General features: G+C 45.5%; 1 protein-coding gene across 1 annotated transcript; it reads right to left on the minus strand.

Annotated features, from left to right (window-relative positions):
* Nucleotides 1–8,796: 8,796 nt before the first annotated feature.
* On the minus strand, nt 8,797–22,747 carry LOC134053471 (olfactory receptor 2G6-like). Its single transcript, XM_062508484.1, has 4 exons — nt 22,744–22,747; nt 21,361–21,485; nt 20,680–20,865; nt 8,797–8,841 (listed from the first exon to the last, which is right to left on the minus strand). The coding sequence occupies exons 1-4, from the start codon at nt 22,745–22,747 to the stop codon at nt 8,797–8,799; spliced, it is 360 nt and encodes a 119-aa protein (XP_062364468.1).
* Between the last annotated feature and the right edge of the window lie 533 nt (nt 22,748–23,280).

The following is a 23,280-nucleotide window of genomic DNA, read 5'->3' on the forward strand; positions in this document are numbered from 1 at the left end:
GCCTGAGGCAGACAAAAGCATTGGGACCTTCCGCTGAGAAAGGAGAGCTGCAGCAGTGGGAGACAGAGGAGAAAGCCCAAGGAATGCAAGGAAGTGATGTCAAAAAAGAGCTAGTTAGACAGACAGAGAGAAAGGACAGAGGAAGATGGAAAGAAAGACAAAGAGCAGAGAGGGCACTGGCTGGGCAAAGAATAAAACCTGATTCAGACAAAATCTGAAATGGCAATTATTGGTTTGGAGAATTTAGCATGGTTTACTGTACTATTTTAAAATGAGAGCTCAGTGTCTAGCATATCCCTTGTAAAGATGTAGTACGTATTAGAAATACCTAGATGTAAAACTTTCTATCTAGAAAAACTAATTTTTCACCGTATTATGTCTAGACCTGCAGTGCAAAACAAAAGACTTACTCAGATTTAAGAACTACAGTCTTTTCTGCCTTTTTGTATTTGTGTTTTATTTTATTTTTGCTTCTTTCCAATTTACTGCCAATCTACAGTTAAAATCTTTCTGGAGCACCAAGGGCATGGGAATCACAAAATTCCACGGGCTGGCTATTCTAGTGACAGCAGGAATCCTGGTGCAATCTGCCGGGTGTTTAGCCTATGACAATTATTCCCAAGTAGCATATACTTCTATTGCCAGAAGGAGGCAGGTTTCTTCCAGCTGTACTTATGCAGATACAATGTAAGCATTTACAGAAAGCTAAATTCAAAATCCCCTTTTCCATTCAAAAGATGAAAATAAGCAAGGTGTGGACACTTTTAACCTCTTCCGTGAAATTCTGAAAGGATGATTAATTGTCTCTGGATATTCCTGTGAGCCCAAGCGTGTGTTTTCATGTTTCCGTCCCACACCTCTGTGCTCCAGACCAGCACAAGGATCCTGGCACAGAGCTGGAACTCTGCACTGGATTTAGTTGTGTTTATTCTGCACCATGGTTGGTTTGATTCTCCCCCTGGCTCTCCTGTCTGTCACAGTAAGGCTTTCCCATTCAGTGGTCTGGAGCCTGAAATCAGATCAGGTGGGGTTAATTCAGAGTTTTCTGGAACAATACTGAAGATCTGTTCCAACTGGAGGAATTAGGACAAGTTTTTCACCTGTACACTTTCTCTCAAAGTGAGCACCTTGCTTCAAGAGGCAACTGCACAGTCAGATTTCTAGCATCAGCTGAGACCAAGCTCTGCTGTAAAGCAGACTCATTTTGTTCGGTGCAAGTAGTCTTGGGCAAATGAAATCATTCACAGAGCCTCAGGGTTCATAGATCTTCAGGTAACTTGAGGGCTAAACACCTCTCTTGAAACAGCTGAGATTTGCAAATCCTCGTCACCATACTGATCCCACAAATGTGAGTTCTCTGAGCTTTGTTTTACAGTTTCAGTCAGAAAGGAAGTGAAGGAGAGGTTGATTTTTGTTTTTATCATTGACTCTCTGCTTTCTCATCCTGTCCAAGGTACCACCAGCCTTTCTTCCCCAGCAGAGACCAGGAACACACAGCTTCCCCTGGAGGGGACTCAGTCCTGTAAGTTCTTCTGCATGCCTGCTATTCCAGGCCATGAGGACAGCACTCATCTGCAAAGAGTCCTTCTGAAGCACAAGATCCGTGCCCTAGAAGTGCTAATTTCCATTTTGATAGAAACCATCCTTCAGGCTCAGATTCCAGACACTTAAGATGGGCAAGTGTGAATCCATGGATGCAGCTCCCCCAAAATCAAGCCATGAAGAGGCAGCTGAATCCCACCTGGTTTGGACACCTAGAGCTGGGCTCTCTGTTCAAGGAACTCATCCAGCCTTCCTCTGGATTCATTAAAACATGGGGGCCCTTTGGCACATTGTCTACTCCCTCTGATTTAGTGTTGTCCACAAACTTGAGAACTCACAAATTTTGCATAATCAATCAGGAAAGAATTGGACCTGGTGGTTTACCAGACTGAAACTTCCCAGGTTTTTAATACCTACTTTCATTTAACTGAACCATATTTTACCATATTTTTTGTTGGTTTCGGGTTTTGTTTATTTGGTTTTTTTTTGTTTTATGAATTACACTTTTCTTATCCGCACTGCTTTTTTTACTTGGGTTTCCCCTCTTCATCACTTCTTTCATAATACACACAGTTGTGCAATTCTCTAGGAATGCTGCTGTAAGGAGTCTAGCATATATGACTAGGGGAGAAACTTTAATGCCAATAAAGCAATATGACAAAAAACAATGCATTCTTTTTGTAATGCATTTGAAATTTAAAAAATTAAAAGTATGAGACAGCATTTTCTGTTATAATAAATTTTTTGGTACAAAATAAGATGTGATTAAAATCAAAGATGTCAAGCTTCTGCAAAGAATATTATACCTTATAATTTTTTTGTGGATTTACAAACGCTCAAGATAAAAATTCATATGACATCCAATTAAGAACCCTGTACTGTTGGGGGTTGTTTCTTTCCCTTTTCCCTCTGTGGAATTTTCCCCATTGTCATGCTAAGATACCTGTTGACTGGGCCCTGGTGACAAGGGGGAGGAGAGAGAGAAGAAGGACACCCCGCGAGATTGAAACATGCAGAAGAGGAAGCGGAAGGCTGGGCCTGGGTCCCATTTCCCCCTTGGAGTTGGGACGAGAAGGACGATCGCCGCCTGTGTTGCATTCCTGCCATGCCATCGCCGGGAGCCATCCTCACTGCTGTGGGACCCTGCCCTGCTGCCTTCTCGCTGGAACCTGCCACCTTCCAGCACTCTGCTGAGCCCCAGGACCCACACCGTGAGCGGAGAGCTCTCTCCATCTCTCTCTGTCTCTCCCTGGGACAGCTCTGCCATCACCCCCAGCCCTCCTGCAGCTCTGCGGGACCTGCCCGCCCCCAGCACCGGGAACTGCAGCTCAGGGAAAAGGTGCCTGCAGCCAAAAAACACTGGGACTGAGTTACTGTTCTGTTTGTGGGTAATTCCATAGCTACTGTTGTTCTTGTTTGTCTTGTTAGTTACACTAGTAAAGAAATGTTATTCCTACCCCCATATCTTTGCCTGAGAGCTCCCTTAATTTCAAAATCCTAATAATCGGAAGGAAGGAAGGAAGGATCACATTTTTCAGTCCAAAGGGAAGCTTCTGCTTTCCTTAGCAAACAGCTGTCTTTCAAACCAGGACATGTACTTTTATGATATTTATATTTACAGTTATTTCCAGGAATGAAGGATTAATTTAAGGAGTAATGCATGTCCTTATCTTTCCAATATCATTTACGCTTTGAGCATTTAATATAAAGAGTTGTATTAATAGTTAGAGAAGATTACAGTGGTTAAGTACCTCAAAGGCCTACACTTGGTCTAACATGTTTAAAACAATGACTCTAAAATTGAAGAAATATCTTTGAGGCAGTGGGGCAGGAATGCAATTCTGCACACCTCTTTTTTTTTTTTTTTTTTTTTTTTTTTTTTTTGCCCGAGTGACAATCTCAGAATTAAAATCAATAGTCAATAATATCCTGGGCTCCACATTGTTTCTGAATTCTGTCCTCTCCTTTCCCCCAACAGATTTACTAAACAGTTTCAGGAAATAAATGCAAACAGGTGAAAACTCATTCTTTTCAGTTCTTTCAATAAAGTCAGGCTCTTGAATATTACTCTTTGGTTCAAAAATTCAGAAGTATGTAAAGCACAATTTTCAAGCTTTTGAAAAATAGCAAGGAAAAGAAAAGGAAAAAAATAAGTTGATTGAAGAATTTCTTAAGTATGTGGAAGAAATTCCCTTCCAAAATGTTAACATAGCTTCTAACACTCCCTCTTAGAGCTAAAAATCTCCACTCTTCTCCCTCCTTCCTCCCCAACAGATGAAGTAGATCTGGAAATTGATTTTCCTGAACAAGAATTTAGAGTGAAAAATTCCACCACAAACACCTGGAACAACCCAAATCTTCTATTTCATTTCCACACTAACTTAGGTTTGCTCCATTTTTTCCTTCAGGGCTCCTTTCACCTCCTTATTCCTCAAACTGCAAATGATGGGATTCAATAAAGGAGTCACCAGAGAATAAGAAAGGGAGAGGAATTTATCCACAGATGCACAGTAGCTGTATTTTGGCCGCAGGTACATGGAGCCTGCAGTGCCATAAAAAACAGTCACAACCAGGAGCTGTGAGAAGCAAGTGGAAAACGCCTTCTCCTGGCTCTCAGCTGATGCCATGTGAAGAATTGTGGAAACGATAGGAATACAGGAATAAATGACCAGTGAGAAAGGACTCAGAATAGCAAAGACAGCCACCACAATGACCTGGATTTCACTTGGGAGAGTGTTGCCACAGAGCACGTCCAGGAGAGGCTGAATCTCACAGAAGAAGTGGTCAATGGCACAACCACACAAGGGTGAGCTGAAGGTGATGAGGGTGTGAACTAAGCCCTCAGCAGTTCCACAGATGTAAGCTCCAACAACCAGGCTTCTGCAGACCCTGCTGCTCATGATAATTGTGAAATGCAAGGGGGAGCAAACTGCAAAATAACCATCAAGGGACATGGCGGCCAAGAGAAAACACTCAGCAGCTCCAAAGAAAAGGATGGAAAATACTTGCATTGCACATCTTGTCTTGGAAATACGCACTGTTCCCACCATCAGGTTCTCGAGAATACTTGGGATAATGACTGAAAATAGCAGATATCCCAACAGGACAGCTGAGTGAGGAAGAAATACATCGGGGTGTGAAGGTGATTATCACTGTTTGTTATCAAAGCTATCACTGTGTTCGCCATCAAGGTGAGAATATGAAGAGATAATAAAACTACAAAGAGCAAAGGGTGTAAAGGAGAGGTTCCAGAAAAACCCAGGAGTCTGAATTCACTCAATCCACTGAGGTTCCCAAGGATCATCCTTGTCTGGTGCCTTGCAGAGCTCTCCTCGTTTTAGTGTCCAGCAGCCGATGAAGCTGCAAACAGCCGGGCAAATCTGCAGTCAGAATACAACTGCCTGCTTGAACAGACAGAAAGAGGACTGGAATTTAGATACTACTCAGATTTTGAGAAGATCTTCTGAAAAGATTATAAAAGCTTCGAAAGAAAATGAGGCAGTCTTATGCGTTTTGTTTCTGTCTATTTTTGACTGATTCTTCTTTCATAGCATTGCCTTCAAAGGCTGTATATTCACCACTCTCTTCAAACGCTCAGCTACCACTTTTACTCTGTAGAAAAAGAAAACTTGTTGTGGCAGAGATCTTTTCATGGACTAATCAGTTCAAGTCTCAAAAATCATCAGTTGCACCATTTGAATATAACAAAGGTAGTTTCTCCTGTTGTGGAGTGTGGTAGAAGAAGAGAGAGGATAGGAAAAAACCCCTAAATGTTGAGGTCTCCAGGAAAGCTTTCAACTCTGAGCACTGTGCAGTGAAGCAGAAGAGAGGTTTGTCCACAGCTCTTTATACTACATCTATATAAAGTCCACTGAGACTGGCTAGTGCTGATTGGAGCAATAAGGAATAGTTGTTAAGAGGTTGGATAAATATGATGCACGTGTATGAGCTGATTCACAGCCACCTCTAGTTTTACAGAACTTGCAAATGATTTCTATATAAACCCAGATATCCTACACAAATATTAAGATCTGGTTTTACTTTGCAGTAATTACTATTACTTCATAATGCAGCCAGATTAATGACAGAGTTGCCACACAGGCTTACCATACTTATGCTTTCTCAGCAAAATTTGAAGGTGAAACAAAGATGCAGCCCACATTCACTTGGGGATAAGGGACAAAAGATTCACTCATTGCCAATCTTGATTTTTATTTCCCTGTTGATGTCCAGATCATTACAACTAAAAATTAGTTTACCTTGATCTATTTCCTGGCATACCTCATCGCTCGCAGATTTGAAGGACCCTTTTTAGGGTATCATGAAGAAGTATGCAGGCTATAGCTTTTGCTAAGGCACTGCTAATCCTCCTTGGCTTTATGATCCTCTGCTGCCAGATACTTCCCCTGCTTCTGCTACTGTGTACTACAGTCTGCTGAAACATGCCCACTTTAAACCATTTGGGTGTCTGTACCCATATTTCCTTTCTGGGTCACACCATCAGTGACTCTGCCGTAGAGGAACCCAAGACAAAGGAGTGTGTATTGATCCAGTCCTCACATATACTTTGGGATAAAGTTGCACCAAAAAGATCATTCTTGCCCACAAATTAACATCTAGGTTCCCCTACTCCTTCTTCCTAAGGTTTGTCATTAATCAGAAAGATTAAAAGAACACCAGCAACAACAATAATCCCCATCCAACCAACCAACCAAAAATCACCCACTTTCTTTGCCACATCTGCTGCAGCAAACAAGGATTTAGCATTCCAATTATTTCTTTGGCTAAGATTTATTTGACAGATGTGCCCACCAAGCAGTCAGACCATCTTTCACAGCACAGACCAACTCACTCAATGTTATCCACTACCAGCAGATATTCCCATTGTGCTTGGGAGAAGGCTCAATAAGCAAGGCCAGGCATGGCTGTTGGTCTTCATTTAATTTTATGAAATCCTAGTCCAATTTAGTGATGGAAGGTGATACTGCTCCCTGCAGCCCTCCCTTTACCAGTGTTTTTACTAATACTTCTCCCAGCTTCCATGGTGGCAAAAAGAAAATCCCTTTCCCCTTCCACCATGTAATAGAATCATCAGATCATCGAATATCTCACGTGGGAAGGGACCCATAATGCTCATGCAGTCCAACTCCCTGCTCCTTGCAAAAGTTATCAGTGAGTGGAGAACAGACCCACTCCAGACAAAGTTTGTTACAGAAGCCCTCCTGTCAAGTCAGCAGGTACAGGAAGGACACTTTTGTTTTCTAAACTCCTCAGAGAGAAGTCTGCATGCAGCTGGATCCTAGCCCAGCCCCAGACTCTTCAACAGTTTCTATGCAAAGGGTTACAGAGGTGTACTTGAGCCTGTATACAACTGTGCCCCGTGGGATTACAGACAGCAAACCAAATCTATTGATATAAATAAAATTAAGAATTCATTTAAATTGATTGCAATCATTAAGCAAAATAACTTGATCACAAGTATTTGTTACATAGCATCGGCAGCCTTGCTAACATAACTAACATAGTGGAACTAGCATAGTAACACACCCTAACTAACTACTAGTGTTACAGTATAGTGCACTATCTTGGAAGCAACAGAGAAGCAATTCTATGAAATCAGGCAAAACAATTACGTAGAGATTGGTGTCACTCATCCAACAACCATGAGCAAACCTATTTTGCTCAGCCATGAGAAGTGACCTTCAGGGCTTTCCCTGCTCAAGGGAGGGATATTCACACACCTTAGGGAGGTATGCTAGAAATCCTTGTCATGCAAAAGTGGGACTGCCCTTCTATAGCATAACCTGACTGGCTGCCTCTGATACATTTTTACATTAGGTTTTGGCAGGTCTATTCAACAAAATAGGCTTTGCTGCTGAAGAAGGTACTAGCACCACTTTGGTTTCTCCCATGTGACCCGTCTGACTCTCAATTCCATGTGAACGCCTGGACATCCTTGCTGCTCCTGCCCTCAGATCAGGGATTCTCTGTTTGCATGTCCTCATGGTGTTGGAAATGATAGAACTTTACAAATACCTTTTCTAATTCATTCTTTTAATTCAGTTTTCTAATTACTTCTTTTAATTAATCATGAGCCGTGTAATTTTCCACTCTGTCATATGCCACTGTAGCCAACATTTAGCAAGGTTTGCCATAAGCTGCTCTAGTGGGAACACAGCTTGGGAAAAGCCCTGAAGCTTTACGTTTTGCTAAAACAACTGTAATTAACCTTGATATGCATCAATGGTCTCAGACCTGGAAGAGGCATTTTATGGCCGAAGCTGGACGCAAGGAATGTAGAATTTCTGAACCACATGGACACTGTGCAGAACCCAGAGATAAAGAGGGAACTAACAAAGGTAATTCAGCAATTGTGCTGGAATGCCACTGTTCTCATTTCAGACAGGGTAGAGTTAATTTCTTTATTTCGGTAGCTCTTACAGTGCTGTGTTCTGGATTTGCAATGAGAATGGTGTTGATAATACACTGAAGTTTGAGGTTTTGCTCAGTCACGTTTGTCCTGAGTCAGGGACATTTTGTTTTCTCATCTTCTGCTCTGCCTGTGAGGAGGCTCACAAAAGAAACTGGCAGAGAGCAGAGCTGGGACAGGTGACCTGAACTGCCCAGAGGGACATCCACACCACACAGCATCATGCCTGGAATATAAAGTGGGAGGAGTTGCCCAGAAGGGCACTCTAAGAAAGGAATGTGTGCTTCCTGACACTAAAAGTAGCATTAGAGAGCTTAATTTATCCTGATGTTTTCAGTGACAGTGGTGACATGATAGTTTGGTCAAGCTGGTCTCAGCATTCTTTAACACTACAAACAGGAGGCCCTCCTTGCTCAAGCCATTCCTGCTAAGGTGTAGACAGGACACAGCTGGAGCTGCTGTATCCCTGCTCAGGCAGAGCAACCTGCCCCAGCTGGCACAGCTCCCTGAGCACTGTGACACTCACAGTCCATCACTTCACTCTGGAAAAGCCCCACTCTTCAACAGGACAGACGTCTAACCCCCCCTCCCCTTCTCAGAATGTGGCTGGAGATTCCTCCTTTGAGTGGGGACACCCAGCAAGATTTCACCTTGAGACTGAGAAAAAGAGACATTGGCAAGGGTAATATCAGTCTGTACTTAACATTTATTTTTCTAGCTTTAATTAAAAAATTGCATCAATATTGCTTTCAACTACTGACCTATATTAGCAGCAAAAACTATCTACACTGTGGAATGAAGAATTCTAATTAAAGCCTATTACTCTATTCACAAGCATCATCGCCCATATAAACCAACTGTTTCTTCATCTTTGAGAAGAAAACAAAGACACCTGTGATAAAAACCTCAGTGCTCATCTTCCCTTCTGCTTCAGCCAGGGCCAAAATCTGACTGCAGCACTCCCAGAGTGCCCCGAGCTCTTCTCAGACGTGCACCTCTATGCCGTGGGCACCCTCCTCTTCCTCGCCGAAGGGCGCTGGGCTGCGTGCTGCACAAACCGGCTGTGGAGATCATAGCCCAGCTCTGGGGATCTCATCCGCTCCCTCAGCCTCGCTTAGGATTGCTCCTGAGCAGCCCTGAGCACAGGAGCCTGCTTGAAGCTGGTGTTGGAGAGCCCTGAAGTTGCATTATCCCCTGGGGCTCTGTCACAACGGGAAGAACTTGTTCTCCTCCTCTTCCTCTTGCTCACAGAGGGCTGCTGGTCGTCTGTGCACTGCACAAAGCGGCCGTGCAGGTCAGAGCCCCGCCGTGGGGATCTCCTCTGCTCTCTGCACCTCGCTCGGGTTTGCCTCCGAGCAGCCCTGAGCTTGGGAGCCTGCTTCAAGTGGGAGCTGGGGGGCCCTGGAGTTGCTCTATCCACAGGGGTTTGATCACAACACGGGGAATGTGTTGTCAGCCTCCTCCTCTTCCTCGCTGAGGGCTCGTAGTCTGTGTGCTGCACAGAGGGGCTGCAGAGGTTGTAGCTGCCCTGCACGGATCTGCTCATGTCCCTCCGCCTCAGCAGGACCTGCTCCTGAGCAACCCCGGGGCCAGAAGCACACTGCAAGCTCCTGTTGGAAGGTCCTGAAGCTTCCCACTGAGGAAGGAAGGAAGGGGCATACGGTGGTGCCAGTGAGGAAGAAGCCCTTTCTCCACTTTTCAGATCAGAACACCTGGAGAAAAGAAAAGAATGATCTCAGTTTGGGGCTGTTTTGCAGCCCTCTCTGGGATTCGCTCATTTCCTTGGAGAGGTTTCTATGACAGAGAGAAGATTTAACCAAGGCCACTAATGGAAATTTTAGCTAGAGTCTTCCCACCAAGTCTACTCCTGTCTCAGATAAACCTCATCTTTATACCTTCTAGACCCTCATGTGTATTGCACAAATTCACACGCTTGCTTGGGTTGGAAGGGATCTTAATGCTCATTTTGTGCCACCCCGCTGTCATGGACAGGAACACCTCACAATAGACAAGGCCTCTGCAAGCCCTGTCCACCCTGGCCTTGAAAACCTCCAAGGATGGGGCACCCACAGCTTCTTTGGGCAGCCTGTTCCATGCTCTCACCAGCCTTCCACTCAAGCATTTCTTCCTAATATCTCATGGAAACCTGCCATAATGGGTCAGCTGAAAACTGATACCCTTCATCCTGTCCAACCCTGCCTGATAAAGGCTCCCTCCCCATCTTTCCTGGCAGGTCCCTTTAAGTTCCCTCACTCTTTTCTACAAAAGTCTAGCATCACAGAGCAGGCAAGTAGCAGGCTACATCAGGGCAGCAGCCTGAAGCACAGACTTGGGGCAGCACAGGTTCCACAGCACTGAATGAAGCTGGTAGTAATTGCCTTTGGTGAGAAATCTCTGCATTCTCTGCACTATAAGAAGCAAACCAATAAACAGGGAAAAGGACACATCTTCTGAACGTATCTGAATGCTGCTTATTACCTGGCATAAAACAGTAGGTAGGCTTGCTGCCTGAGAGCTGTGTCAAGGCAACGAAGCTCCACAGACTCATCATCCATCAGGTACCACAGCCCATTGCTGGCCTGTGAAAAAAAAAGGACAAGGATCTCTGCATGGTTTCTCACCAAAAACACAGGCAGAAAACTACCTAACAAAGAGTATGTCAAAACAAATCCAGTCCAGCCCCTCAAGACATCTCCTGCCCCAAAACCTTGGCTGTCAGTAACACCGACAGTAAAGTTTCTCTTCCCCACACACATTTTCCCCATTGGCAAGGAAGGAAGGAAGGCAGGAAGGAAGGAATGAAGGAAGGAAGGAAGGAATGAAGGACATTGCTGACTACCTTTGTGTAGCAGAAATAGTGTCCTGTATGACAGCTGACCCCACTGTGCACCAGGACAGCATACAAGGAGTAACGGAGGGGTTCTCCCTCTGCCTGGGACATGTACGGGCGAAGATCCAGGTACTCGGGGTACTTCACAACCTGCACAGACACCAGCAGGGCTCAGAAGTGACCCTGACTTATGACACAGAATAGCCTGCCACATCCAGGGGCCAGAGGTGTGTAAATACATCTTTGGGGCTCACAAGCAGCTGGTTTTCCATAAAGCACACCATCACAAAGGTGTAATGCTTTGAGTGGCAGGAAACTGTTCTTGGCCAAAGCAGCTGTGCTGGAGAAGAGCGCTTGCCTGTCTTCCCAAGGGAATTCTCTCCCCAGAAGGGAACATGACGAACCCAAGACCAGTGCCTTGGGACAAGCTCAGGGAAATCTGCTCCAGGAAGAGAAAGCTGCACACCGGCTGTGTACAAACCTTGCTGATCTTCCTACCGGTGAAACAGTCAAACCTTTTTAGACACACCGTGAGAACCTTGGGTGCGCAATGGACTGTGAACTTCTTGAAGGCAGCAACATTCTTCTTACACCTTGAAACCAAGCACAGAACCCAGTGCTGAAATGCACCCAATCCTCCCCCAGGGTGGCCAGGCAACCTGTCCTGTCTCACACAGCTTTTGCTATTCTAAGGCTATTCCCTGCTCTATTTTAAAGGAGCTGCATCTCCTCTGTGTGCAGCAAAGCTCCATGAGAAGATGACTTCTGCTCAATGACATGCAACTCCCTCACACAGGATCTCCTGGTAATATGTGCTTAGTAATCATCTTACGTGTTACATTTGTAGCAGTTTTCACCATCCAGGTGCTCGGGTCTCACAAAGTCCTCCAGAGCTGCAGTGAGGGTCGAGGCTGTCTGCAAGAGTGACAAATGAGCACACTGAGCTGCAGGAAATTGCCTCACCCAAACAACTCCCACGAGCTGACAAGCAAACCCCTGCAGCTGATGCTGAAGAGACCCACCATGAAGCTGTCCAGAAGGAGACAGAAAGAGAGTGGGATGCTGAACATCTCCCTGTGTCCCAGAGGCTCCCGGAGCCATCAAGAGCTCCCTCCCCGTACCACCACACCACTCACATCAACTCATGACACTATGCAGGGGCATCAGTGGTGCAAACAACCCAACCCATCGGCCTGGGAGCCAGACAAGTGTTAGGGGAGGGCAAAGCAAAGGAGGATGAGGATATATTGAGGGTGCAGAGAGGATAATGCTGCTCGACCAGCTTAAAGACAGCACCTACAGAGAGACCAGTGCCATGGCCTCTGCAGGAGGACACCATCCATTCCCCTTCCCACCCACCACCAAGATCTCTTGTGCTCACAGCACACATTTTTAAGACAAATGTGCTGACTCTGGAAAGCTGCAAGGGCCTTGGCATGTCTTGAAGCACAACTGCAAAAGCTTCTTACTCTGATATCCAAAGGGATATCCAGGAAGGCCTCGTAGGAGTCAGAAACGGCTTTGCAGCTGACGCAGGTGACTGGAAGGAAAAATCCAAATGCTCAGCAATGGGAAGCTGACTGACACTGCCCATTTACACATTGTACCTGTCCCAGCAGACCAACTGTCAGGCACAGGCAGACAGAAGGACACAGGCAATGTCAAAGAGAGTAAGAGTTGAGGAAACATACCTCTGGATCTCAGAAAGCCTCCAAAGATTTGAGAGACAATGGTAGTGGATTGAGATGAGAGGTCCAAGCTGGAAACAAGTGGGAAGACAGAGCATTATCTCCGGCAAGAGTTTTGCTTGGCCTGAAAGCCCAGGGTTTAGGTTTCCCTTGATGGGAGCACACCAAGCAGTGCAAAGGGCTCAGAACTTTGTGAGGGTGATTTGCTTGTGCTTACTCGCTGCTTTCACTCAGACAAGCTGTCTGCATGGCATTGACAGTACAGCACAAGAAGTCATGGGCATCTTCCTCCCTGCCGGGCTCCAAATGTTCTCCTATGCCTAAGAAAGAAGGTTTCAGTTCTCTCATAGAAGGAGGGAAGGAAACCTGTTCAAGCACCTGGTACGACTTACGTTTGAAAACCTTGAGGACAGCCAAAGGCAGGATGGCACTGACAGGGGAACGCAGGACCTTGTTCACGTGTGCTTCCATGATGCACATCATGCAGAAACCCTGCTGGTGACCTGAAGAGGGACACAGGGAAGGTCCTTAGGTTAGCAAAACATCCACAGCAATGGGATACTCCTCCTCTTGCACTGCCACTCCAGTCCAATACTCCACTCCTCCCAATGTCCCAATGGTCCCAGGGCATTTTAGTGTGCAGAAAATCTTCAGAGAGGGATGGCAAACCAACAGATTTCTGCGCAATAAGCACAGAGGGTTTAACTTGCAGGAATAAAGACTGCCAGGGAGAAAGAGGTGTTTTCATTAAGGGTAAGGCAGCAGGCTAGGACAAGTGGGTTCTAGGCTCCAGTGTTCAAAGAGTACAGACTCATGGGGCTGACAAAGGGCTGCTGTTGTCTGAAAACAAATTTTACATTCTGGGAATCTGGGACTTGATGAAGAGATTTTCAGGAGATGCTCCTAAAAGCACTCACAGGCCTGGCTGTGCTCTTGGGACAGCAGGTAGTTGGCCAGTGGGGGGGTGTAGGTCAGGCACTGCAGGACAGCGTTGAGGAAGCACGTGTTGCCCACATTGAAGAGCCCTGCTCCAGCACTCTGTCTCTGCTGCCAGACCATGCAAATCTTCTCTGGTGGGAAGAGGATCCTTTTTGGAGGAGCTATTCCCTCGGCGATGACTGCAGAGAAATTCCATTTGGAAAGAGATGAGGCGAGGAAAGAAAGCATATTTAAACTTTGAGCTTTCTACACAAGCAGTCAGGACAACCAGCTCAAACCTTCAACTCACTATCAGGGGAAGCCTAGCACTGCCATTGAAATTTCCTGATTTGGAAAAGTCTGTTCCCCTGCTTACTTTGCCAAGAGTCCAACAAGCCCCAGCTCTGATTTCTGGGCCTCAGGGTACCTTGCCTTCTCACCAGAGCTCTAGACTGGATTATCAGGTCAAGCTTTCCCTGATTCTAACTGACTGGAACTTCTTGAAAACAAGCAAGTACTGAGCACAAAAGGCAACTCAAGGACCTGTCAGACCTCCCTATGAGCAATGATGTTTCAAAGTCTCCTTCACAGTGACAAAAGGTGTTTTCCTGGGACTAAACAACCTGGGTCAGTCTGGCTATTCTCAGCAAACATCCCAGACTTCACTCTAGCTTGTGAGCACATCATTCTGGGATCTGAGCACCAGTCATGTCAGCTGTCTGTGGGGAGTCACAAAGTCCAAAGCTGCCAGTGAAGCTGGTACTCACAGGAATTGTTCCCTGTTGTGGCCATCGTCCCTCTCAGGAGCAGCGGGCAAAGCTCTGGATGACCAAGGACGTGCTCCAGGAAGGGATCAGCATCAATCCCCTCACCTGATTGCAAAGAAATGACTACATCTCACCAAAGGAATAAAAACTCCAAAGAAATACAACCTATGGAAAGAACAGCATTTGCCATCAAGAGTTTCAGTGGTGCTTGTGCCAGCTGCTGAACTGCAGGCTCACCCCTTTGTGATCAGTGACAGAGCCCCAGGAGCTTCAAAGGTCCTTCTGAAGTGCTCCAGTGCATGTTACCTTCTCTGAGGAGGCCCTGCTGCTGTCACAGCATCAACAGCAGAGCTCTCTGGCTTTTCCCTCCTCTGCAGGAGTGACCAGCTTTCAGCCACTAACTTAACTACAGCCTTTGCTGCTCTCCTTCTGTCCCACTCCTTCCTGCAGTATCCAAGGTGGGCTTTTTGCCACTCTGGGCTCAGCCCAGCCCCTCAGACTGCACTCACCCCTTACTTACCTATCCTAGGCTATAGTAAAGAAAAGAGAATCAGCAAAGAGGAACTCTAGCCTAGCCTGTATGTGGACAGCCTACGAAGGGGCAACAGCTCAGCCTTCAGCTAGGAAGGTATAAGCAGCCTAGACTTTTCTCTCCTTCCTCTATGATCTATCCCAAGAGTCAAATCATAATTACCTGTGAGAGGACAAAAGCTGAAGGGGACAGTAAAGAATAAATCTGCTTGAAAGGCAGAGAGGTGCGTAGCACAGGACTAAGCTGAGCTATCCTGAAGACCTGCTGACACGTTAGCCTGCTCTCAGGATACTGAGCCCTGGGCAGGTGAGTCACAATCACTGGAGAGGTGCCACATCGCTGCCCCTCAGTGACATGGGGGCACACAGGGATGGATCCCCTTGAGGTCACAGAAGCACATGGCTCCTGGGCCCTGGAACCACATGGCTCCTCTCCCAGGTGGCAGTCACTGGGACTCCCCCTGTCCTCTGATGCACAGGGGTTCACTGGCTGGCAGGGCCTCCCCTGAGTGAAGGATCAGTGAACTCCTTCCCCAGAGCACAGAGCCCAGTGAGCAGAGCCCTGCCCAGAGCTGTCACAAGCCAGGTCACACTTGTGTCTGGCCCTCAGGCTGCCGGGCATTTCTGTTCCACTGCACTCTGTTCTTCCACTGGCCTGTGCCTGTGAGACTCCTGTGCAAGGCACCCAAGCTCTCAGAGGGTCCTTTCCAGTGAGTTTGGTGTGCCCCCAAGGTGCACCCACAGGCTGACCCTGGGCTGGCCCCACCAAAGGGACCCCCAGAGGCTGCACTGGGTGAGCCTTGGCTGCCAGGGCCCCAGCCTCTCCTGGGCAGCTCTTCAGCAGCTTCACATTCACTCCTTCCTCCAGGCTGCCTTGGATCCGACACAGCTTTAGCCACATTCCCACTCAGGATGGCTGGAGGCACTTTTGTTCCTGCTGCATTTGACCAACAAGCTTCTGGGCCTTGCGGCAGGCAGTTGCTGTTCCTCGGGCTCCAAAGAGGCAGCTGGTTGCTATTCACCCCTGATGCCCCAGGATTGTAGCTTTTGTATTTTTCGTAGATTTGCAATCCTGCCATTCTTATGCGTGTGACTCCAAACTCCATGCACAGTGTGAGCTGCTGCTTCCCCATTCTGCTCAGACACAGCAATTCCTGCCCAGGCCTGGCAATCAAGGACCCCTCACTGCCCCAGGCCCCAGGAAATGGAAACAAAAGTGAGTTGGGGGTGAACAAACTGAAGGTAAATGACTTCAATTCCCGAAGCTGTCATTGGAAGATGAACCTCCAATAGGCAAATGGACCAAACTTAGAAAAGGATGAGAACCCGTGACCCACGGTCCATTTTGGAGTGTAGCCCCTGGGAGGCTTTGTCTGCCTGAAATGTTCCTGAAGGCCCTTCAATAAATATTGATATTGATATTGATATTGATATTGATATTGATATTGATATTGATATTGATACTGATGTATGGAATTTATTTATTCAGTAGATATATCTGCTTTTGATTCCCTTGGCTTTGTGTGGCCTGTGCTTTTAGGAAGCCCATGGAGGCATCAGCTGCAGTGTCAGGGAATGAGTGGCTGCTGCAGGCTCCCGGTTGTTTGGCCATTGCTCAGGTGACAGCACACCTGGTGCAGGTGAGGAGCAGGGTGGAGGCTCCTGGCGGGCCCCGAGCCAGGGCTGGGGCACGGGGCGGATCTGTGCTGCTCTGCCGGGTGTGAGCACAGCAGAGAGGGGGAGCAGGGAGGCGGGAGCTGCCGAGGGCTGGAGAAGCGCAGCTGAGTGCCGGGCTCAGGCGGACACAGGGGCCCGGCTGGGAGGTGCTGAGGAGCAGGGCACGGCAGTGCTGGCAAACAGAACCGTACCGAGGGGCTTGAGAAGGCTGGCACAAAGCAGGGTGTGAACACCCCCGGGCTGGGTGGCTGCAGAGCCTGAGGCAGACAAAAGCATTGGGACCTTCCGCTGAGAAAGGAGAGCTGCAGCAGTGGGAGACAGAGGAGAAAGCCCAAGGAATGCAAGGAAGTGATGTCAAAAAAGAGCTAGTTAGACAGACAGACAGAAAGGACAGAGGAAGATGGAAAGAAAGACAAAGAGCAGAGAGGGCACTGGCTGGGGAAAGAATAAAACCTGATTCAGACAAAATCTGAAATGGCAATTATTGGTTTGGAGAATTTAGCATGGTTTACTGCACTATTTTAAAATGAGAGCTCAGTGTCTAGCATATCCCTTGTAAAGATGTAGTATGTACTAGAAATACCTAGATGTAAAACTTTCTATCTAGAAAAAATAATTTTTCACCGTATTATGTCCAGACCTGCAGTGCAAAACAAAAGACTTACTCAGATTTAAGAACTACAGTCTTTTCTGCCTTTTTGTTTTTGTGTTTTATTTTATTTTGGCTTCTTTCCAATTTCCTGCCAATCTACAGTTAAAATCTTTCTGGAGCACCAAGGGCATAAGAATCACAAAATTACACGGGCTGGCTATTCTAGTGACAGCAGGAATCACTGGTGCAATCTGCTGGGTGTTTAACCTATGACAATTATTCCCAAGTAGCATATACTTCTATTGCCAGACTGAGTCAGGTTTCTTCCAGCTGTACTTATGCAGATACAATGTAAGCATTTACAGAAAGCTAAATTCAAAATCCCCTTTTCCATTCAAAAGATGAAAATAAGCAAGGTGTGGACACTTTTAACCTCTTCCGTGAAATTCTGAAAGGATGATTAATTGTCTCTGGATATTCCTGTGAGCCCAAGCGTGTGTTTTCATGTTTCCGTCCCGCACCTCTGTGCTCCAGACCAGCACAAGGATCCTGGCACAGAGCTGGAACTCTGCACTGGATTTAGTTGTGTTTATTCTGCACCATGGTTGGTTTGATTCTCCCCTGGCTCTCCTGTCTGTCACAGTAAGGCTTTCCCATTCAGTGCTCTGGAGCCTGAAATCAGATCAGGTGGGGTAATTCAGAGTTTTCTGGAACAATACTGAAGATCTGTTCCAATTGGAGGAATTAGGACAAGTTTTTCACCTGTACACTTTCTCTCAAAGTGAGCACCTTGCTTCAAGAGGCAACTGCACAGTCAGATTTCTAGCATCAGCTGAGACCAAGCTGTGTTGTAAAGCAGACTCATTTTGTTCGGTGCAAGTAGTCTTGGGCAAATGAAATCATTCACAGAGCCTCAGGGTTCATAGATCTTCAGGTAACTTGAGGGCTAAACACCTCTCTTGAAACAGCTGAGATTTGCAAATCCTCGTCACCATACTGATCCCACAAATGTGAGTTCTCTGAGCTTTGTTTTACAGTTTCAGTCAGAAAGGAAGTGAAGGAGAGGTTGATTTTTGTTTTTATCATTGACTCTCTGCTTTCTCATCCTGTCCAAGGTACCACCAGCCTTTCTTCCCCAGCAGAGACCAGGAACACGCAGCTTCCCCTGGAGGGGACTCAGTCCTGTAAGTTCTTCTGCATGCCTGCTATTCCAGGCCATGAGGACAGCACTCATCTGCAAAGACTCCTTCTGAAGCACAAGATCCGTGCCCTAGAAGTGCTAATTTCCATTTTGATAGAAACCATCCTTCAGGCTCAGATTCCAGACACTTAAGATGGGCAAGTGTGAATCCATGGATGCAGCTCCCCCAAAATCAAGCCATGAAGAGGCAGCTGAATCCCACCTGGTTTGGACACCTAGAGCTGGGCTCTCTGTTCAAGGAACTCATCCAGCCTTCCTCTGGATTCATTAAAACATGGGGGCCCTTTGGCACATAGTCTACTCCCTCTGATTTAGTGCTGTCCACAAACTTGAGAACTCACAAATTTTGCATAATCAATCAAGAAAGAATTGGACCTGGTGGTTTACCAGACTGAAACTTCCCAGGTTTTTAATACCTACTTTCATTTAAGTGAACCATATTTTACCTTTGTTTTTTTGTTTGGTTGGGTGGTTTTTCGTTTTATGTTGTTTTTTTTTTTTTAAAGAATTACACTTTTCTTATCCGCACTGCTTTTTTTACTTGGGTTTCCCCTCTTCATCACTTCTTTCATAATACACACAGTTGTGCAATTCTCTAGGAATGCTGCTGTAAGGAGTCTAGCATATATGACTAGGGGAGAAACTTTAATGCCAATAAAGCAATATGACAAAAAACAATGCATTCTTTTTGTAATGCATTTGAAATTTAAAAAATTAAAAGTATGAGACAGCATTTTCTGTTATAATAAATTTTTTGGTCCAAAATAAGATGTGATTAAAATCAAAGATGTCAAGCTTCTGCAAAGAATATTATACCTTATAATTTTTTTGTGGATTTACAAACTCTCAAGATAAAAATTCATATGACATCCAATTAAGAACCCTGTACTGTTGGGGGTTGTTTCTTTCCCTTTTCCCTCTGTGGAATTTTCCCCATTGTCATGCTAAGATACCTGTTGACTGGGCCCTGGTGACAAGGGGGAGGAGAGAGAGAAGAGGGAAACCCCGCGAGATTGAAACATGCAGAAGAGGAAGCGGAAGGCTGGGCCTGGGTCCCATTTCCCCCTTGGAGTTGGGACGAGAAGGACGATCGCCGCCTGTGTTGCATTCCTGCCATGCCATCGCCGGGAGCCATCCTCACTGCTGTGGGACCCTGCCCTGCTGCCTTCTCGCTGGAACCTGCCACCTTCCAGCACTCTGCTGAGCCCCAGGACCCACACCGTGAGCGGAGAGCTCTCTCCATCTCTCTCTGTCTCTCCCTGGGACAGCTCTGCCATCACCCCCAGCCCTCCTGCAGCTCTGCGGGACCTGCCCGCCCCCAGCACCGGGAACTGCAGCTCAGGGAAAAGGTGCCTGCAGCCAAAAAACACTGGGACTGAGTTACTGGTCTGTTTGTGGCTAATTCCATAGCTACTGTTGTTCTTGTTTGTCTTGTTAGTTACACTAGTAAAGAAATGTTATTCCTACCCCCATATCTTTGCCTGAGAGCTCCCTTAATTTCAAAATCCTAATAATCGGAAGGAAGAAAGGAAGGATGGAAGGAAGGAAGGAAGGAAGGAAGGAAGGAAGGAAGGAAGGAAGGAAGGAAGGAAGGAAGGAAGGAAGGAAGGAAGGAAGGATCACATTTTTCAGTCCAAAGGGAAGCTTCTGCTTTCCTTAGCAAACAGCTGTCTTTCAAACCAGGACATGTACTTTCATGATATTTATATATACAGTTATTTCCAGGAATGAAGGATTAATTTAAGGAGTAATGCATGTCCTTATCTTTCCAATATCATTTACACTTTGAGCATTTAATATAAAGATTTGTATTAATAGTTGCAGAAGATTACAGTGGTTAAGTACTTCAAAGGCCTACACTTGGTCTAACATGTTTAAAACAATGACTCTAAAATTGAAGAAATGTCTTTGAGGCAGTGGGGCAGGAATGCAATTTTGCACACCTCTTTTTTTTTTTTTTTTTTTTTTTTTTTTGCCCCAGTAACAATCTCAGAATTAAAAATCAGTCCTCAGTAATTTCTTGGGCTCCACATTATTGCCTGAACTATGTCCTCTCCTTTCCCCAAACAGATTTACTAAACATTTTCAGGAAATAAATGCAAACAGGTGAAAACTAATTCTTTTCAGTTCTTTCAGTAAAGTCAGGCTCTTGAATATTACTCTTTGGTTCAAAAATTCAGAAGTATGTAAAGCACAATTTTCAAGCTTTTGAAAAATAGCAAGGAAAAGAAAAGGAAAAAAATAAGTTTATTGAAGAATTTCTTAAGTATGTGGAAGAAATTCCCTTCCTAAATGTTAACATAGCTTCTAACACTCCCTCTTAGAGCTAAAAATCTCCACTCTTCTCCCTCCTTCCTCCCCAATAGCTGAAGTAGATCAGGAAATTGATTTTCCTGAACAAGAATTTAGAGTGAAAAATTCCACCACAAACACCTGGAACAACCCAAATCTTCTATTTCATTTCCACACTAACTTAGGTTTGCTCCATTTTTTCCTTCAGGGCTCCTTTCACCTCCTTATTCCTCAAACTGCAAATGATGGGATTCAATAAAGGAGTCACCAGAGAATAAGAAAGGGAGACGAATTTATCCACAGATGCACAGTAGCTGTATTTTGGCCGCAGGTACATGGAGCCTGCAGCGCCATAAAAAACAGTCACAACCAGGAGCTGTGAGGAGCAAGTGGAAAAGGCCTTCTCCTGGCTCTCAGCTGATGCCATGTGAAGAAATGTGGAAACGATACCAATATAGGAATAAATGACCAGTGAGAAAGGACTCAGAATAGCAAAGACAGCCACCACAATGACCTGGATTTCACTTGGGAGAGTGTTGCCACAGAGCACGTCCAGGAGAGGCTGAATCTCACAGAAGAAGTGGTCAATGGCACAACCACACAAGGGTGAGCTGAAGGTGATGAGGGTGTGAACTAAGCCCTCAGCAGTTCCACAGATGTAAGCTCCAACAACCAGGCTTCTGCAGACCCTGCTGCTCATGATCATTGTGTAATGCAAGGGGGAGCAAACTGCAAAATAACCATCAAGGGACATGGCGGCCAAGAGAAAACACTCAGCAACTCCAAAGAAAAGGAAGGAAAACATCTGCATTGCACATCTGGTCTTGGAAATACTCACTGTTCCCACCATCAGGTTCTCGAGAATACTTGGGATAATGACTGACAAATAGCAGATATCCCAACAGGACAGCTGAATGAGGAAGAAATACATCGGGGTGTGAAGGCGATTATCACTGTTTGTTATCAAAGCTATCACTGTGTTCGCCATCAAGGTGAGAATATGAAGAGATAATAAAACTACAAAGAGCAAAGGGTGTAAAGGAGAGGTTCCAGAAAAACCCAGGAGTCTGAATTCACTCAATCCACTGAGGTTCCCAAGGATCATCCTTGTCTGGTGCCTTGCAGAGCTCTCCTCGTTTTAGTGTCCAGCAGCCGATGAAGCTGCAAACAGCCGGGCAAATCTGCAGTCAGAATACAACTGCCTGCTTGAACAGACAGAAAGAGGACTGGAATTTAGATACTACTCAGATTTTGAGAAGATCTTCTGAAAAGATTATAAAAGCTTCTAAAGAAAATGAGGCAGTCTTATGCGTTTTGTTTCTGTCTATTTTTGACGGATTCTTCTTTCATAGCATTGCCTTCAAAGGCTGTATATTCACCACTCTCTTCAAACGCTCAGCTACCACTTTTACTCTGTAGAAAAAGAAAAATTGTTGTGGCAGAGATCTTTTCATGGACTCATCAGTTCAAGTCTCAAAAATCATCAGTTGCAACATTTGAATATAACAAAGGTAGTTTCTCCTGTTGTGGAGTGTGGTAGAAGAAGAGAGAGGATAGGAAAAACACCCTAAATGTTGAGGTCTCCAGGAAAGCTTTCAACTCTGAGCACTCTGCAGTGAAGCAGAAGAGAGGTTTGTCCACAGCTCTTTATACTACATCTATATAAAGTCCACTGAGACTGGCTAGTGCTGATTGGAGCAATAAGGAATAGTTGTTAAGAGGTTGGATAAATATGATGCACGTGTATGAGCTGATTCACAGCCACCTCTAGTTTTACAGAACTTGCAAATGATTTCTATATAAACCCAGATATCCCACACAAATATCAAGATCTGGTTTTACTTTGCAGTAATTACTATTACTTCATAATGCAGCCAGATTAATGACAGAGTTGCCACACAGGCTTACCATACTTATGCTTTCTCAGCAAAATTTGAAGGTGAAACAAAGATGCAGCCCACATTCACTTGGGGATAAGGGACAAAAGATTCACTCATTGCCAATCTTGATTTTTATTTCCCTGTTGATGTCCAGATCATTACAACTAAAAATTAGTTTACCTTGATCTATTTCCTGGCATACCTCATCGCTCGCAGATTTGAAGGACCCTTTTTAGGGTATCATGAAGAAGTATGCAGGCTATAGGTTTTGCTAAGGCACGGCTAATCCTCCTTGGCTTTATGATCCTCTGCTGCCAGATACTTCCCCTGCTTCTGCTACTGTGTACTACAGCCTGCTGAAACATGCCCACTTTCAACCATTTGGGTGTCTGTACCCATATTTCCTTTCTGGGTCACACCATCAGTGACTCTGCCGTAGAGGAACCCAAGACAAAGGAGTGTGTATTGATCCAGTCCTCACATATATTTTGGGAGAAAGTTGCACCAAAAAGATCATTCTTGCCCACAAATTAACATCTAGGTTCCCCTACTCCTTCTTCCTAAGGTTTGTCATTAATCAGAAAGATTAAAAGAACACCAGCAACAACAATAATCCCCATCCAACCAACCAACCAAAAATCACCCACTTTCTTTGCCACATCTGCTGCAGCAAACAAGGATTTAGCATTCCAATTATTTCTTTGGCTAAGATTTATTTGACAGATGTGCCCACCAAGCAGTCAGACCATCTTTCACAGCACAGACCAACTCACTCAATGTTATCCTCTACCAGCAGATATTCCCATTGTGCTTGGGAGAAGGCTCAATAAGCAAGGCCAGGCATGGCTGTTGGTCTTCATTTAATTTTATGAAATCCTAGTCCAATTTAGTGATGGAAGGTGATACTGCTCCCTGCAGCCCTCCCTTTACCA

This window comes from Cinclus cinclus, chromosome 24 (assembly GCF_963662255.1).
Source record: "Cinclus cinclus chromosome 24, bCinCin1.1, whole genome shotgun sequence".
In the NCBI taxonomy this organism is placed as follows: Eukaryota; Metazoa; Chordata; class Aves; order Passeriformes; family Cinclidae; genus Cinclus; species Cinclus cinclus.